Raw genomic sequence first — 19547 nt, forward strand, 5'->3', positions numbered from 1 at the left:
GTTCCTGGTCGACGAATTGTCACTGTTGCATAGAGTTCCAAAAAAGCGTAATTTGCACTTATCAATATAGGCTCCTACTGACAGGAGTGAGTGAGTGAGTGAGTGAGTGAGTGAGTGAGTGAGTGAGTGAGTGAGTGAGTGAGTGAGTGGGTGGGTGGGTGGGTGGGTGAGTGAGTGAGTGAGTGAGTGGGAGAGGGAGAGAGTGGGGGAGAGACAGTGACAGACAGACAAACAGACAGACAGACAGACAGACAGACAGACAGACAGACAGACAGACAGACAGACAGACAGAGATAGAGACAGAGACAGACAGAGAGTATTCACTTTGTCTAATGGATAGTTACACAAAAATATATTATACTATACCTGTACTTAGATAAGATAGAAATCCGTTTTCGCAATCACATGTACGCGTTTATGCAAAACGGCGTTTTCATTGAATTAGCTCTATAAAGAGTGTGATAAGTAAACTTAACTTTCTTCTAAAACTTGGTAACATCACGGTCGCCTTCTTCACAGAAATAAAAATGTTTCTTCTTTTGTATATGTATACAGGGTGCTGTATTGGAGAGTGATCAGATGGTACATTATCCTACTACAGAAGCTGCAGAACAAGCCGTACTTAATGAAGAGGTTTGTCATAATAAAAGTGCTATACTCAAGTCCTAGGCTAGCGAATTGTGATGAAGAAAATGGCGACATATATTATTTCCTCCGTGGAACATTCTGACTCTTAGCGTTTTCAGTGCAATGAGTGCAGTATATCAATCACTGAATTCGACTATACACCGTACTCGTTTCGAGGTTCGGTACTCCATATGCATGTGCATTTAAGTTCAGGACAGTAAAACAAAAAAAAAAGTGTTCCGAAGTCCCCACAATTTGATAAGGGAGCTTTCAGTAATTACAGAGGGGGGGGGGGGTCAGGCCTGGGAAAGCTGTTTCGTAAAATATGACCCTCCCCCAATTCCGTCGCCGCGTGTTAAAAAGTTACCCTCCCTCAGTTTCCTCTAAACCACAACCTCATTAAAGTATTTTAAAAAAACATGGTTTAAATGCCAGACATAGAAAAGGACAGTACTCCCAGAATCAATGGTTTCAATGTTATTTAAAGGTATTGGTTATTTGCCAACAACTACATACGACCGCACTGTGAAATCGGTGCTGCATTCTGTGTTTGGATCTCACTGGCAGAGGGTGAAGGTCAGAAAATTAACTCATATTAGCGTCATGGCGGAGAAATGGGATATCTCCGACAAACTCTTAAACCTATAACTAAGATTATGTGTGTATATATGCATACATGTATTCGTATTCGTATTCGTATTCGTATTCGTATTCGTATTCGTATTCGTATTCGTATTCGTATTCGTAGGTGGATGCTGCTTTCATGAACGTGAACATCTTTGCCGGGACTTCCCTGACCAAAATAGGCGACGAGATCACCAATTGTTTGAAAGATGGTGGCGCTATGATGACGAGGAAGGATAGTTCATTGGCCAGTTGGTGGAATCCAGCATTCGCACGTCTAAAGGAGACATCTCAGTTCAAGAGAATATGTGACGATGCAGATAAAAACCATGGTAATGTTTAAAATATCTGCAAAAATATGCATTTAATTTTTGATATGCTGTATTTAAATTACCACTTGCATAACGACTTATCTTGATTGGTTTTATTTGAAATCATTAAACGTCCAAGATAAGTTATAAATGACAAGGACAACATCGTTGAAAACTTGAATATATAACATTGATACCTTTAGTCGACAGTGTATCAATAATCCGGTGACTGCAAAGGGTCACTCGTTCTTCAACGTCACTGATGCTACTAGTAAGATACGCAAGTGGCTCACTCGGTCATTATTAGGTGACCTTAAAGGGTCACCGACTCTTCGATGTCACTGATGTGATAGTGCATTTACCTGTCGTATTGTTTTTATGTACCGTTTGTAGTTTTGGGTGAAATTTGAATTAACTACATCTGATTGGTGGTATTGGTAGGAATATGAGTGTGTTGGGATAATACATACATCGTTAGCTTCTCATATTGTGTATTTCCGCTTTATTCTCAATAATTAAAAAATAGTGACCTCTTTCCCTAACCCACAGGTCACATGCCCGGACCCATCCAATGCGTGGATTAAGCTAGGGTTTACTCTACCAAAGATAGAAGACTGACGTCACTATATCTCAGTAGTGTTATGGCGGACGAATTTACTACAGTTTACTTCGCGTGTGATTTTTATTTGTAGATTTTATTTCAACTTGTGACAGAGAAATTCATTGTAACATATCACCTTGATAAAAACAGGGTACAGTAGTTTTTTTTATCTGAACGAAATATATTTTAGCAGACTTTGAGAAATTTTCCAATTGTAATATGATGTACTTCTTACTGTGCGTCCCGAAAATGACCGACAGACACCTATGTATGTACAATTTCGATCATAACAACACATTGTGCGCTGTTTGGTTGTGTTTTTCTTTAGATAAAATATGAACCATTTTACACCATATTGTGTTTCCTCCCTCAGTGGACAAACTTTACTTTAGCATTTCGTAACAAACTTTTCGTATTACAATGACAGTCAAACTTAATACACCCTTTTATGCGAATAAATAATAAACAATATCACCTCAAATCACATTCCTAATTTGTGTGCCAAGTAGAAAACCTACCCGTTAAACGTTTACGGGACTGGTCTACGCATGTGCAGTCTATCAATGCGTACGATCCTGAAGCCAATCTTTTTAATACCTACCGTAAGGAACTGGCATGGTCCGGTCGGTTTTACTGAAATTAATGCTCTCAATAGATCAACGTCAATGTGAGTAATGACATACATACATACATGCCTGCCTACCTACCTACCTACCTACCTACCTACCTACATACATACATGTACATACATACATACATACATACATACATACATACATACATACATACATACATACATACATACATACATACATACATACATACATACATACATACATACATACATACAGACAGACAGACAGACAGACAGACAGACAGACAGACATACATACAGACAGACAGACAGACACACATACATATATACATACATACATACATACAGACAGACAGACAGACAGACAGACAGACATACATACATACATGTACATACATACATACATACATACACACACACACAAACACACACACACACATTACAGTATCATATAATTGGTAACATGATGCATAGTACACATGACTTATATGAAAGTAAAGATATGTAAATGAGTTTATTGTTGTATTGACCTTAACCAATTAAAGACATGATATTAGTTATGGTAATGAAATATGGATTCGAATTATGATAATTTGCTTTAATGATATTTATTTTATGGGAAAAAATTAAACAGACTGAGTGACTTATTCTCCAATTATTCAAAGATACATGATAAAATGACATCAAAGTTTGAACACTAACACAAGGTAGAAATATATAGATGTACGTAGAGTATTGTCCTTTATTCGTAAAACTGATTATTTATATTACTAGTATGGGATATCTCGTGTAGTATGCATTTTCCCGCCAAAACGTATACAAATTTTATTTTGTGTGCATGTCGCAACAATCTCGTTTTAGACCAAAATTTTAGAGACTGTACTTGGTTTTGAAAAGGTGCTAAAATTGGATTAATCGAATTTACAGAATTTCTCCAAAAATGAAGTATTGTTTCATTCAACATTCAAGATATTTATCCCCCGATTTCGGAAAACACAAAATGAGCGCTACAATTCTATAACACTCCGACTTTTTTGCATAACGTTGGTAGGCTATGATTTGTTTAGTTTAGCTCCTAATTTTGAGTTAACATTGTCAACAAATGGACCGAGAATTTGCCTTTTCATGGTGACATATTGTATCATTTTGGAATAAAAATGGATTCCCCGGTGACACACAACATTTACTTATTGCGGAGAGCAATTTGAAGTTATGTAGAGGGTATGATGTATCGTAGTTCAGTGTATTTGTGTATTGTATGATTGTGTAGTTATGTGGTAAACCGCAGTGTACTGTAATTATGTGTAGTGAAGTGTAATTGTAGTATACTGTAGTGTAATGTACTTAAGTGTAGTGTAGTAATGCACTGTACTGTACTGTACTATACTGTACTGTACTGTACTGTACTGCGCATGCACTGTATTGTACTGTACTGTGTACTCTACTGTGCTGTACTGCGCATGCACTGTATTGTACTGTACTGTGTACAGTACTGTACTGTACTGCACTGCACTATACTATACTGTACTGTACTGCATTGTACTGTACTGTGTACTGTACTATACTGTACTGTACTGTACTGCACTGTACTGTACTCACAGTGTACATGCCGTAAGTTCATCAACTTAATTTGCTTGCATATGGACCCTAATACTACTAGATAAAAATACATTTCTATAGTCATACAGGACGTAGTTAACAAGTAAACAACAACATATCGTCTCGTATAAAACACTAACATATCATTCATCGATTCCAATGAAATAGTCCCTCTCCCCAGTTGTGATTACTATAAGGTATACCAGTTAAATTGTATTATTTTACACTGTCACTTCTAATCATTTGGTGCACGTCGTCTGTTCTCAGTGGTAATAACGTTACATGCGATGTAGGCCGACCTCCACCAGTAGACGTACCATGGCCTTTTATCCTCGTGAACTAATCAACGCAGAGGATATCTCCAGGCATGTGACCTGCACAGTAGTAGAAATGTAGGAGAAATGAAAACTTTAGTTTCAAAGTGCATATATGTATTAATGTATGTATGTATGTATGTATGTATGTATGTATGTATGTATGTATGTATGTATGTATGTATGTATGTATGTATGTATGAAATGTTTAGATAATCATCATGAATGTAAAATTATGTTTTAAATTGAAAGGTTTTTATCATTTTTTGTAAGACAACCTGAAGTTAGCTTGTCATCGTTTCATAAACGTAGCTACTCAGATATTATGGTGACATGGAACAATAAACTCATGACGAAGTCGTCTAGAAATTAGCAATGATTAAACAATCAAAAAAACAAACAAACAAACAAACAATCAATCAATCAATCAATCAATCAATCAATCAATCAATCAATCAATCAATCAATCAATCAATCAATCAATCAATCAATCAATCAATCAATCAATCAACATAGAGGTCATAACGTAACTTGTGTTCCTGATTAACTCCACTTTTTTGTCGTTTAGTTGATCTGTCAGATTTAGGAATGGGCGTTGTTTCCGGTTCCAAGATGCATTGCGCGAAACAGCGTCGATTGTGTCATTATTTAGGTATATTTTATCTTTATTGCATTTGAAACAATATGAAATGATGGAAAGTCATGTTGGCATCTTTGATTGTGGGTGATTTTATCGAACAAAGACTAAACTCCAGCAATGACAGAGAATGGATTGTACTGCTAAACTCAGGGTATGGCCAAGTGACAACAATCCTCCTGAGTAGCGTGCAAAACTACCTACGCGTACAGACTGAAGGGAAGCTAGATGTATCTTGGAACCTGCTGTCTATGATGACAAGCGAAAAACACACATAAGCAAACAAACAAACAAACAAACAAACAAACAAACAAATAAATAAATAAATAAATAAATAAATAAATAAATAAATAAATAAATAAATAAATAAATAAATAAATATAATAAGCACAAGTCAAAGATCGAGGACTATATCTTGCTCGATAAAAAAATCACGACTACAGTCGGTAGGATTTGCGGATTAATAAGAAATACACATGTACCGTGGTTTTCATTTGCAGCATCGCAGATCTGCTTGTACCTAGAGCTTTCCTTTAGACGCTCAAATGCCGGGTTCCACCACTCAGACAGACGAGTGTCCTTCCTAAACATCATAGCGCCACCATCCTTCATACAGTTAGTGATTTCCTGGCCTACTTTATCCACAACATCCAGGACCGGAGTAAAGATGTTGACGTTCGCGAAAACAGCGTCCACCTTTGACGATAAGACAAGAAGTTTGCCGTCAACATTATATTGAATAAATTACATATTGAATGTACCCTCCCGTCCCTCCCACTATATAACACCCCACTTAATGACTAAGCCACGTAATACAATCTAGAAGACAAAATCAAATCAAATCAAAATCAAACATCATCACACTGTAGAGAGGAATCGAAGTGATTCCACACTGTCGCGAGTGCTAAGAACATACAGTACTTGAGATTGACGCAGTGTGCAATTTTACAAAGGAAAAAAAATATTTCATACCTCGTTGTTCTGTAAGGCATCTTGAAGACTTTCTACGCTCGGATAATGAATCATTTGATCGCTATCCAACTCGGCACCCTGCAAATCACACATACAAGGCATTAGTTCGACTACAGTTTCAAGTTGGTCCTTTCTTAACCTTATTTTTTAAGGTTGTAATTTTGTGTGAACGCCAAAATGTTGTAACCGGGCAGTTACAGCGCATTGCAGGCTGCTGTTCACTGGCGCTGTCTGCTACAGTCATACAAAAAACTATTCAGAAACTTCATATGCTACACCGTCCCTTATGAAGATTATCATCAGATGAGTAATCTGTCCGACGTAACTTGAGAAGGTCGGATAACATGAATCACATCCGAAGGCTGAAACGTCTGTGGAATCTCAGACCACTACTTTAGTTGTCTGTGGTCTGAGGTAGAAGGTAAAACAAATATTTTGGTTCTGCGTGATTGTATAAAAAAGAACCAGACTGGTGAACAATAACCCAAAACGTGTTGTACTAATATACTGTATAACTGTATACTAATATATCATACCGTTATTTTATCTTTGTTCCTTTTCAGACAATATTCATCCGCCGCCCAGCCATCAGCTATTCCTATTTTTTTGCCAGTTAGATTTGTCCAATCGAAGCCAGTGTTGCCCTTTTTCACATAGAAAGATGCAGCAAACGATTTACGGAATGCATGGGTGAAATCTACCGTACGGAGACGTTCATATGTAGCAAACCAGCCTAGAAATTAGTAGGAGAAAAACATAACAGCTAATTAAGGTAGAATGAGCTTTGAGGACAAATTTTACTGAAAATCGAAGTTCGTAAATCTCTCCAAATTTTGCAGTATGGAATCTTGCTTCTTGTACATTTGAAAAAAATAAAGAAATTGAGGGTTTACCATTTTGTTGTCAAGGAAATCAATGACCTTTTATTCCTTTACAGAGTTAACACAGTAGTCGGCGGCCATATTGGATTCTACTGCCATATTGGATTCTAAAATGGCATAATTTTGATAATATTTTGACCTCTACTTCAAAAATGTGTACGGTGACCCTTGAATTTTTTTCTTGATTTTAACAGAGAATCACGAGCGACATAACATGTACACGTACCTCCACGAAAAATGGTGCATGTTGAAACACATATCATTTTAGACTCGTTTAACAAACTTCAAGGATACTTTTATATCTCACCTGTGCATGCGTCATACCAACGATCTGCCAACCCCACGCCTATTCGCGGGAAATGTCCCGCTTCCGAATCCCAGCAACGTCCGTAGACATCGAACATGAACCGACAGTCTTTGTTAGCGAGCGCACAGACTGAAACAAATGATCAAGTGTACGACATTAGTGATGAGATTTTTCAAATTCTAATAAAATTCTGCATGTTAATCATAACACAAGTCAATCTGGTTTTAAAAGTCTTTATTCGTTATCAAAAACTGTGTACCAACATCACACACCAAGACAACACATGTGTATCAACCTAGGGGTCCACTTTAATAGGATGCATATAGTTTCGCATGAGCACCCTCAACACAAAGAATCATATAACTTTTGTTTGCTACATACGTTTAGTCATAGACAATTTTGTCTATGGTCTACTAAGACCGTATTCGAAGGATTTTCACTCAATCTGTGTGCATTCTGACAGGATGAGGTCTATATCCTCACTAGAAATAAAAGACTGGTACATATTTTAAAATCTCAACACACTTTCTGAGGTATTGTTCTTACAAAGTGTGTCTGGGAATTTTGCAAGTTCGCTCTATTACGTGTGAAATTGATCTCGGATTAAGTGAGAAAAATCTGTCAATAAGCTTCCCATTATAATTTGTCAACTTTCGAGGCATGTTGTAAAAGTAAAAATGAGACACCCTTTTGTTATGTGTAAAGTGAACAAATATTCTAAAACACCAAAGAAATGGAAAATCGGGTGACAGGTGGTCTCTTCCGAGGAATTTATATTGGCACCATGAGATAATCAAGACACCTCTATTCATACCTTTAAACAAACTCTCACTTTCAGTCAAAGACACAAGAAAATACAATAGCATTTAAGAGGAGAGAAAAACCTTTCAGAAAATATTTGGGTTGATGGTGTAAACTTTATTCATTGTTGGGAAACAATAACTTGAAAATATGTCACCCTTAAAATTCCCCCTTTGTGCATCTCCACCTTAAATATGCAGTCTGTCCTGCCAAGGTCTTGGCAAGGCTTTGGTTTCATATAATTCGATATCTCTATATTATTTCACATTTTCTAGGACTATTCCAACGTCTAAACCTAAAATATGTTGAACAATACCAGTAATAACAAAATGGCAGTTAGTAAAAAAATGAATATCGGTTTTCAAATTTAAGCATCTGGATAAATTATACATTGGCACTTACCTTCATTGACGACATCGACATGAAACCCTCTAAGACCACCCGTTTCATCACTGACAACAAATTGCATTAGAAAACATGAGTATTTAGTAGTTGCACTAATCGAATTGTAGTATCTGTAGCCTACCTTTAGACATGAAGGTATTTATGTTAGTTAGAATAGTGGAATTGATGTATGTACGGTATGTATGTATGTATGTATGTATGTATGTATGTATGTATGTATGTATGTATGTATGTATGTATGTATGTATGTATGCATGCATGCATGCATGCATGCACGCACGCACGCACGTATGTATGTATGTATGTATGTACGTACGTACGTACGTACGTACGTATGTTTGTATGTATGTATGTATGTATGTATGTATGTATGTATGTATGTATGTATGTATGTATGTATGTATGTATGTATGTATGTATGTATGTATCATGTGAAGTACTATTAATTTAGAATATAAACTGGTTTGTACCTTGCGTCAGAAAATTGTAATTGCAATTCCTTCGTTTATGGAGAGCGCACTCATTTCAAATCTTGAAAGCATCATTTACTAGGTTTATGTTTCATTTGGTTGCTTATTATGATGACACCCCTGGCATTATTTTTACTTGTTCATGTGTATCTTGAAAAATAAAACTACTACACTTTAATCACTCTAAAAGACTAGAGATACGTATTCAACATAAAAAGCCCACAACCTACATGTATTCCAGACTGGTACCATCATGACCAATAGCAAATATCCAAGTCTTGTCGCGATCGTCTGCTGCTGGGACTGAAATGAAAACAAATGCAACTTTGTCATATCACTGAGTTGTTCTCCACAAGGCTGTAGCTTTTGGAGAGAGAGAGAGAGAGAGAGAGAGAGAGAGAGAGAGAGAGAGAGAGAGAGAGAGAGAGAGAGAGAGAGAGAGAGAGAGAGAGAGAGAGAGAGAGAGAGAGAGAGAGAGAGAGAGAGAGAGAGAGTGTGTGTGTGTGTGTGTGTGTGTGAAAGAATACAATCGAAGATCGAAGACAATAGATAGATAGATAGATAGATGGATGGATGGATGGATGGATGGATGGATGGATGGATGGATGGATGGATGGATGGATGGATGGATGGATAGATAGATAGATAGATAGATAGATAGATAGATAGATAGATAGATAGATAGATAGATAGATAGATAGATAGATAGATAGATAGATAGATAGATAGATAGATAGATAGATTGATTTACCTCCACTATTTTCATCGGTACGTTGACCGGCACTTTGTTCGGCACTACTACTATCCATACCACCGTCAGCATTGCCAACATTAACCGACATTTTGGGGGGTCTGGTGAAACCGATGATGGCGATGACGAGTGCAACCACTGCCACAATAGCAATCACAGCTATCAATGCAAGAACGAATCTGTTTGATTCATTGGAAGAATCTTGGTTAACCATTCTGGCCCTATCACTTGGCATCTGAAAGTTGACAGAACTAGAGTCGGTCTGTGTTTCGTACTTCCCGCTTGGTTCAGCCATTCACAACCTGCAAAATATTCATACGTATTTGGATGAGTAAACGGCAATAAGCAATAAGCATAATTGCAGACATGTGCGTACAGACAGACAGACGCACGCACGCACATACACATACACATACACATACACACATACATACATACATACATACATACATACATACATACATACATACATACATACATACACACATACATACTTGTAAACTACTATTTTGTATTGCCACAAAGGTTGACCAAAGGTGAAGAAATGAAAATGGCCAACCCTACCTCCATGTATCTTATGCCCTTTATTGTTCTATTTGAATTGTATGAATTGTGGTGTACAATAGAAAGGGCCTATTGTTGCTATATTAAAAGACTTCTATTGCGATAGTTGTTATGCGACACGACAAAACGAAATCACGTGACTTTTGGCGAAGGTCCATGAAGTGAATTGGCATTTATGTACAACCATTTTAAGCTAGGGAAAACATGTAAAGAAATCGGTTGGGTGGTGGCCTTTGAAGTAAAAAAGATTTAACGGCTATATAAAAGGTCTTCTTTCCAGAAGGAGGTCAAACAATGTCCTATAGGCTGATTTCAGGGTCAATGGCTGACGATAACCTTCCCATTGGTAAACGTACATATCGATATACCACATCACGTCACGTCGCATCACATCGCATCGCATTGCATTACTACATTGCATGACATGACATGACATGACATTACAATACCTTATATTACATTACATTACATTACATTACATTACATTACATAACATTACATTATATCATTGCATTGCATAAGGACATTCCTTGAATTCTACCATACCAGTCCTTACTATAAGGAGTTCCAACAAGATGATGATTTTTTTTTATTTTATAATATTTCTCGACGATCTACACCTGTCGTTACGTATACCTAATTTAGTCGAACTGAGAACAAGTGAACTTTAGGCGTGGCCGCTTTCTCCATTACAATATTTTTTCTCGGTCCATACCCAGCTGTACACAAAGGGGGGGGGGAGACTTTTTTCTTCGACTGTATGTCAATTGACCTCGTTTCACACAAAATGTAAAGGACACACACATTATGTAAGAAATGAGATTTACTGTCTGCTGAACCACAGACCCTGGCTGAACGTGATAAGTATATGTACACAGACATAAACCACGTGATCTAAAGAGACATTATTTAGGAACGTAATTAGTACCACCTGAAAGATTTCCCTTTTACTAAGTAGTAATTTAAACTAACACACTCTACAATGTATATAGTATGTTCGTCTTTATGTTCTGTTGACGCAATTTTGTTTGTCGTGTCTGTTAGTGTCGAACACAGAAATACAATGTAGTTTCAAAAATGGGTATAAACTTAATAATAAAAAAGGGAATTTTGTTATTTATAGATTTGGTGGAATATGTTTGATGTAAGGGTAGCATAAATTTGACACTGTGACTGGTTGCGTGTAAATACCAATACGTAGGTAGCTGACAAACACCAATGGTAGTATTTTCTAAGTCAAAGAACAAATGGTCAAGGTGTACTTTCCATTGAAGCGCAAACAAACAAGCAGGCGGGCAGGTAGCTTTATAGGTAGTTAGGTACGAAGGTTCAATTAATGTGACTCTCATTGCCACAAAAAACCCTCCTCAGTCAGCTACAGTTGCGTACTTTCGGTGAACATTTCAAATTTGTTACGTCCAGACTTTTCGTTTGTGTCCTGTCTATTGTTACCGATCATGGAGACAACCAATATTCCAGGTGTGTGACAAACACGAACACGCTAAAGTTCATCTTTCATTTACAAAAATCAACCATACAAACCATTCTAATTAGTTGTCCAATCAAATCATTCAAACACAAAGACTCCCACAACCCTGTTTTATCTTCTTATCAACTTTTTTAGTCCTCGAAATCTTACCTGGTACGTAGCTAGCTGATCCGAGTCGCCGAGTCACTCTCACAAGAGACGATTGTTTACTGGTATTTGCCTATACGACCACCTTCGGGCTGACACTGCCTAACTCTTTTGATATTCAAAATTCGTGAAAGGTGAAACGCACCCACGACACCATGGACAATCTACCAGATAGCTGTACTGTTTGAGTAGTGTTTTGAGACCATCAACTTAGTAACCGTATAAAAGATGTGTACCTGAGCTTAAATGCACTAATATATTAGTCAGTAACTTAAATTGAGAGACAAAACCATTTCAACAACTGTATGACACTTTATGGCTACTGTAAAGATGCTCAAACTTGACATTGCAGGCATAATGCTGAAAATGACCTCATTACATCGCTGTAAACCAGTTTTTATTCCCCCAGGAGTCTTTTGACCTAAACTATGTAGAAGTGAGGGTTTGAAGGTCATAAGATGAGGTATCATCACCTTAAGTTGTGTAATGATGACTATTTCAGCATTGACCATTTTACGTGATGTGTTTCACCATATTTCTTAATTCGTACTTGTAAGGGTCACTCTCCAGGTGGTAATACGTAATATGCTAATAGTGACATGCCCTTGATGTGTTAGTCATATACTCAGCATTCACAAGAGCGCATCCGTGAGGTTGGTTCTGTTATTTTGTATAATCTACACATGTGTGTCCCAAGGGTGTCAGAAAAGCGAGATTTCGCAGTCACGTGAGATTTCGGTCTTTTTATTGGCAAACATATTTAAAAAAAATTACAGGTAGATAAATGAATCAGAATGACTACTTTATTAGCCTACATTTATTGGAGCCATAGACGATTATGAACTGGAACAACATTTGCATATCTGGTGGTATTCAGAGTTCATTAACATAATATATTGTTTTTGAAAAGATCATAAGCAAATAACACTTGTATGTACACACCACAAGATGACGACCCAGCAGTGTGGTAGAAGCCACGATCGATGTAGTAAGTTTAAAAAAACACTGTATCGCAAACTGTACTATAGTTGCAGTATCACATTATGTAAAGTAAGTTACATGTACCATCATGGATTGTGATGTATGTATATATGTATATATACATATATTTACTCTTAATTAATGTTATGGTATTCAAAAAGAATATTGAAAAGAAATTGAGAATGTTATACATCCACATAAAAGTTACCCTGCTATGTAATGGAATCACCCAAAATGACACAATAGTTGTATGCCTATCCCACTGTACAATATCTTACCCACAACTCTCTCTGATTGGTATGCTTGGAGGTTCCTTATTTTATAAGTTTTTCAATAATCCATACTTTTCAACATTTTAAGCATAGTAATTAAGTTTAATTAATATGTAGAAAAAGAACGCTTAGGAATCAAAAATAAAGTTCTAAATTTTGTATAAAAATGAACTAACAACTAAATTAAGCATGTGCTGTGAATAAAACACTTTTCACTGTCAAAGTGTCAATAACTTGGGTAATCAGTGTGTATGATGAGTTTTAGTATGTAAATTTCTTTTGTCATACCTATTCAAATAAATCTATATCTTTGGCAAAGTCATAACAGGTGCATAATGTTTAGCTTTTCGAAGCTGTGAAAAATTACCTTAAAGGCTATGAATAACCTACAAATTGCTTAATAAAGCACAAAAATATCCAGATCGGCTAGAGGGAGACCGTAGGATCCCCTCCTCACCAGAGGTCACTCATGCAGTCAACCAACAATTAGATGCACCAACCGTTTTAAATTTCCTGTCATAATGGCATAAAACTGTTCTTCAACATTTTAACCCTATGTATACAGTATAGAGATAAATTGCTAATTTTAGACGACATTTTCTTTTAGAGCTGTGAAATTATTGTTAGGATTGTCTAAAAAAAATTTCCGTAAAAGACTTTTTAAGTAAAGAACTCCTCTACCAATCATACTGACCTTTACAGTAATGTATAATGATGCCATTTTACATTTTTAAAGAACATATTTCAACCCTTTGTATAAAGAATAGTTTAATTCCTGATACTTGATGGTCCTTCCTTGTAAAGTATGGACGTTACTGCCTAAAACGTTCTGCATAGCCTAAATGTTGGCTTTAAGAATATAAACCTTCAGAGCGTCTAGGGGGAAACGCCCAGGACCTCCCCACAACGATGGAAATAGAGGTAAATAAAGACATATAGCCGCCTTCACCACATCAGATGTAATTCAGGCTGAATCCTCAGCAAAATTTATCATAATTTGGATAAAAAAATGAATTGCTACAAAAAAGATTTAAATAAGTCATTTTTATAAATATTTTTATCGTGTCAATTTTCTTTCCCAACCTGTTGGAAAGGAGGGGGGGGGGGTCGTTTCTCATGCCAGACAATAATTTTGCCAGACGATAAATTATTGTCTGTGGCACACCACACTAGTAAGTTTAAGTTGAATGTTCACTTTGCAGGTTTTAACACAGTTGCAAAATTAATGTTGCTATCAATAGCGGATTAGATAAGATCTTTTATGGCTTATCAGTTGGCTTTGTACAGTATATATTTCTTCTGTAGCCGTGCTTTAAAATTTTAAAAATGGCGACTTAACGTCATCTTAGTGATGGCTTGGTACACTAGTACTATAGACTGAAATTCTTTTACCACTTGCTACACCCGAGTGATTACACGAACGCAAACATAATGTGATTCTGTCAGTCTAAGTATGCAAGTGGAGAGGAAAACAGCCCGAGGGTCCTTTGTCTAAAATCATTTGAATCTGGTTCGTTAAGTAATTCTGATTGAAGTAAGGAAACCAAACTTTCAGTATTAACGTTCGACACTCTGATTGCAAACAATTTCTATGACAACAACTTTAAAACATGTTCACCTGCTACTAGTAAATACTGCAAGAAGAGGCCCAACAAAACCTAGTCAAAAATAGACCTGCAAGTACCTGTAAAATATACTAGAAAGTATTTCTGCATACATCACACTATCTTTTACATAATTCTTTGAAGGGATAAGTTTACATAGTGTGAATATGAGCTATCTACTTGGTACGACCCAATCGCTCCGATCTGCAAAACATAAACAGTCCAAGACCGCAGCAAAACACGAATTTCCGTACCCAAAAACATAGCTTACCTACAACCAAATAAGGTGGTCACTGAACCACTATTACGAAATCAAACTCTGGCAGTCTAGTGCGGCCTTACTCTAATTATCAGGCTTGCACATCAATCACTGACAAGACTATAACAATATATGGGTGTCTTATATCACTTGCTTTATTGAATGCCACTAGGGCAAGGTATCATTTCTCGACCTTCTGCCATTGTGTGATCGGTAGTATTGTTTGTCACTGTTCCTATACATACTGAAAAAAAACCTATGCTGTTCTTATTATTTTTGAAATTCATGATTATGATTTTCGCTAACAAAGCTTTGGTCGAAGACACTTTATTATTGATAAGTGTGTGTGAATAATCGGATGAAATGGGCACCTTGGAGGTTAAAGGTCAGGGTCAAATATGAGAAACTCAGAAAGGTCATATCTCCTATTGGACAGCGTGTACTTGAATAAAGTGTTCGTGTCATTTAGTTCCTGAGCTATTGTTACGATGGTGGATTTGCACACCAAATATGGCCGCCATATTGGGTTTAAAGTGACATACGCAGCAACATGATGATGTTTATGTATGTGATTGTTCTGCATCACATTTTCAAAGTATTGCAAAGGAATTGATCATACCTAAATATATACAAATAACTCAATATGCTGGACATGACTTGACCTTGAAGGTCAATGTTAGAGGAAAATATCAAGGTCTTACAAAGAAACCTTGCATGTTAGGGAACATACTTGAATGGAGTCTGTCTGCATTACAGTATTTGAGTTATGGGATAAAATGAGATTTTCAAACCACGTTTTCAAATTCAATAAAGTGAAAACAACAGTAAAGGCATACAATTAACAATACATGTACAAGAATTGACCTGTTTGTACTCTCCAGGCAAATCCGTTATATATATATATATATATATATATATATATATATATATATATATATATATATATATATATATATATATATATATATATATATATGTATGTATGTATGTATGTATGTATGTATGTATGTATGTATGTATGTATGTATGTATGTATGTATATATATATATATATATATATATATATATATATATATATATATATATATATATATATATATATATATATATATATATATATATATATATATAGTCACATATTCAGATTCTCCGATCGAGGCAGTAATATGGGTCAATATGCCAAATCCAACATTCCATTGTAATTACTCTTTCAAAGGAGCTGTCTCAACATTTTCATTCTATGTTTATTTTAAACAATGATTTGACTTTGACTTTGAACGATTTTGGTCAAATTACACCAGGAGTCTGTAGGAACAGCATGCATAATTATGAAATTACACAAACAAACAAAATCGTTGTTGGTCATGATCATTTACCCTACTACGTAATGGAATCACCCAAATGACACAACGCTGACATACTATAGTTTGTGATTTCACATTTTTGTCCAAGTTTAGCTTAGTATAATTGGGTTTGAGAAAAACTGAAAGGGGTTTTGCTTGTAAGCGCAGAAATTTGCCAATGACGTATGTTGTTAGCTTTACAAATACGTCATCCATGCAATGTATGTTGGTGGAATTTTGTCAATATTTCAAAGAAAAATCAAGAAAAAAGTATTTTAATAAGTCTAGTGCTGTCGTAATTAAAATCTTTTTGATTATCACACTATATCTAATGTTCTTTCTTCTATTTTGATCTAAATATCTATAGATGTCTGCTTGCTGTGCGTAGATATATGCCGCCAGTCTTGTCATGTGATCTCTTAGTCAACACACGTGATCGACTAGTCAACACACATGATCTTGCCAGGCATGTGACCTAAAGAGAGTAAGAGAAATAAAGGGTACATTGAAAAGTAGCTGGCGGTGTTATAAATGTAACATGAAAGGAGTTTTATTTGTAAAATCTTGGAAACTGTTGCTTTGTTTTTGTACTCTGTGCGTCAAATGCCCTTTCAACAACTGAGAAAGCAGGGGACTTTAGCTTTTTGTATTTTGACATTCAATCGAGGCATGGAAGGTCGTGGAATAGTGCGGAGCTGTAGCATATCTCATGTTATGTCTTTTTTGTTCACATATATACTTTCTGGAAATTCATCAGCATACATTTCTTTGTGAAAAGCTCTTACAAGTTATGAGCACATGTTACTCGATTGTAGATACACCACGAGCAATTCTTTCGTTTTATCCATCATTACCCACCCTCTACCCCAGAGTCTACCTGTCTTCTATACCTAGCCATATTTCGTCTTACATACACCAAGATTATGACACAGCTGCTGTGTGCCATAAGCCACGATGTCATTTCCTCAGTATGTTAAGCGATGGAAAAACTGGCAGTAAACTATTACAGGCTATACTGTAGGTGTAGTATCACATACTATACGTAGTATACATTACCATGGTTTTTATTTGCATCCTCACATATCTGTCTGTACTGAGAGCTTTCTTTCAGACGATCAAATGCAGGGTTCCACCAGGATGCCAGGGGATTGTCCTTCCTAAACATCATGGCGGCACCATCTTTCATACAGTTGGTGATCTCATCGCTTATTGGAGTGAGAGTGGTACTGGCAAACATATTACTATTAAAGAAAGCAGCATCCACCTGTTAAGATATGGAACACATTATTATTTTGGTGCACGTGTACCGGTGATACAAGTATACAGCAGTATGTTCGTGGGACTGGTATTTAGCTCACATTAAAACTTGCGTGCCATTTAAACCAATTCGCCATCAAATTACAATAACACCAATATGACATCACCGTCATCCCCATCACCCCCCCCCTCCCCACCCACCACCAAACAGCCACCAAGCCTTCATTACATTATCACTATCACTCCATGTCATGACTATACATCACATCACATTACCAACTCATTACACCACATTCTATTACTTCCATTAAACATCAACATCTGCTAAATCACCAAAGTAACTGTCACAACTACTGCAACGAATTCTCAACAAACTAAAAGTCGCCCATTTTCCGGCCACTAGTTTCAAAATATATGCAATTATTCATACATAAAAGTCTACTAATTAAATGCATAGAGTAGCTAGGCGAACTACAATAGAAATCTTCCTATCTGCATTATATACCTAGTTGCCACAGTTGTTATTTCAAACATATGGTCAGTAGCGGTTTTAAATGTTTGTACACAATGGGAGTATGGCATATAACAGTTTATATAATGTACGTAGTCGACATGACAGTTAGCTGAGACAGAGTAGAGGTTCCTTACAGTGACCATAAATAAATAAACTCACTAAACACAATACAATGCATAGGGTTGAATTGATAATTACATTGATACATATATGTGTTGGTATACTCATCAAGAATTCCTCTTGTCTATATTGTTCTTGTGTGTTCAACTTATTAATAAATGCTAATGCTTCCCTGAATGTGGTTTGCTTAGCTATATATTTCCCTGTTTAATTTGGGTAGTGGGTATTTAGAGCAGTCTTGTTGAAATTTCATGCATGGTGTAGAAGTTTATTATGAGCAAATTCAACTGACATAGCTAGTGACGCTGTTACCGATTATCCTTTCGCTGTATACACATTAAAACTGCTAATAAATATATGATAAAACAACAACTTTGCATTTAGGTGTTGAAGGTAGAAAGATTTCTATTGTATATACAAATACAGTACATTACAAGTTCAGTTCCAATTACTTTGTAAACATGTTCAAACTTTAGCAAATTTATCATTAATACCAAATATTTCATTTTACAAAACAAAATGGCCACGGGGAAAGTCTAAGTTACAGTTATAACAGTTATAACATTGATATGACAAACCTCGCCATCGAGTACGGCCTGTTCAGCAGCTTCTGCAGTGATATAATGAACCCACATGTCACTGGCCATAACAATCCCCTGCAAATATTGAAGGTGAAAGTACCTTATAAATCAAAGGGTTTAAATAGTGTTACATGTTCTTGTGATATAATACTTATCACTATCAGTCGATCTGGCTTTGTCTTATTTGTCTGCTTGTCAATCTGTCTGTCTAACAGTCGCTCGAGCTCTGCATTTCTATCTCTGCATCTCCGCCTGTCTCCATATTTGTCTGTGTCTGTCCTTCGTTTACTCACTCTCACTCTCTCTCTCTCTCTCTCTCTCTCTCTCTCTCTCTCTCTCTCTCTCTCTCTCTCTCTCTCGCTCTCTCTCTCTCTCTTTCATCTCCTCTCCTCTCCTCTCCCAATTTACATTTACTATAATTATTGTAGGCCACTACCATACCGCTATTTTATCAGAGTTTCTTTTAATACAGTATTCATCCGATGCCCAACCATCACCAATTGCTATTTTCTTGCCGGTCA

The 19547-nt window shown here is 36.3% G+C and overlaps 2 protein-coding genes across 2 annotated transcripts in view; both read right to left on the minus strand.

The window, feature by feature from the left end:
• Positions 1-3397: 3397 nt before the first annotated feature.
• On the minus strand, positions 3398-12159 carry LOC144438635 (L-arginine-binding protein-like). The gene is made up of 9 exons (XM_078127752.1): positions 12099-12159; positions 9896-10197; positions 9375-9447; positions 8672-8721; positions 7469-7597; positions 6817-7013; positions 6281-6358; positions 5791-6004; positions 3398-4731 (listed from the first exon to the last, which is right to left on the minus strand). The coding sequence occupies exons 2-9, from the start codon at positions 10188-10190 to the stop codon at positions 4697-4699; spliced, it is 1071 nt and encodes a 356-aa protein (XP_077983878.1). The 5' UTR covers positions 10191-10197; positions 12099-12159; the 3' UTR covers positions 3398-4696.
• Positions 12160-16348: 4189 nt separating this feature from the next.
• Positions 16349-19547, minus strand: part of LOC144441172 (L-arginine-binding protein-like) — an 8377-nt gene continuing 5178 nt past the window's right edge. Inside the window, exons 6-9 of the mRNA XM_078130720.1 lie at positions 19468-19547; positions 19024-19101; positions 17611-17818; positions 16349-17029 (exon numbers count right to left, since the gene is read on the minus strand). The exon at positions 19468-19547 is cut by the window's right edge and continues 120 nt beyond it. Coding sequence (XP_077986846.1) covers positions 16995-17029; positions 17611-17818; positions 19024-19101; positions 19468-19547 — 401 coding nt within the window. The 3' untranslated portion in view covers positions 16349-16994. The remainder of the gene's footprint in view (positions 17030-17610; positions 17819-19023; positions 19102-19467) is intronic.

This window comes from Glandiceps talaboti, chromosome 1 (genome assembly GCF_964340395.1).
Source record: "Glandiceps talaboti chromosome 1, keGlaTala1.1, whole genome shotgun sequence".
NCBI classification, from domain to species: Eukaryota; Metazoa; Hemichordata; class Enteropneusta; family Spengelidae; genus Glandiceps; species Glandiceps talaboti.

What these genes read in the sequence shown, in the direction of transcription:
- LOC144438635 (XM_078127752.1), bottom strand. Translation starts at nt 10,190, where the DNA reads ATGGCTGAACCAAGCGGGAAGTACGAAACACAGACCGACTCTAGTTCT. An exon ending in TGTCGATGTCGTCAATGAAG is followed by an intron (nt 7,598 to 8,671) that starts GTAAGTGCCAAT and finishes CATTTGTTTCAG; the next exon opens with TCTGTGCGCTCGCTAACAAA. An exon ending in TGCTGCAAATGAAAACCACG is followed by an intron (nt 4,732 to 5,790) that starts GTACATGTGTAT and finishes ACTACTGTGCAG; the next exon opens with GTCACATGCCTGGAGATATC.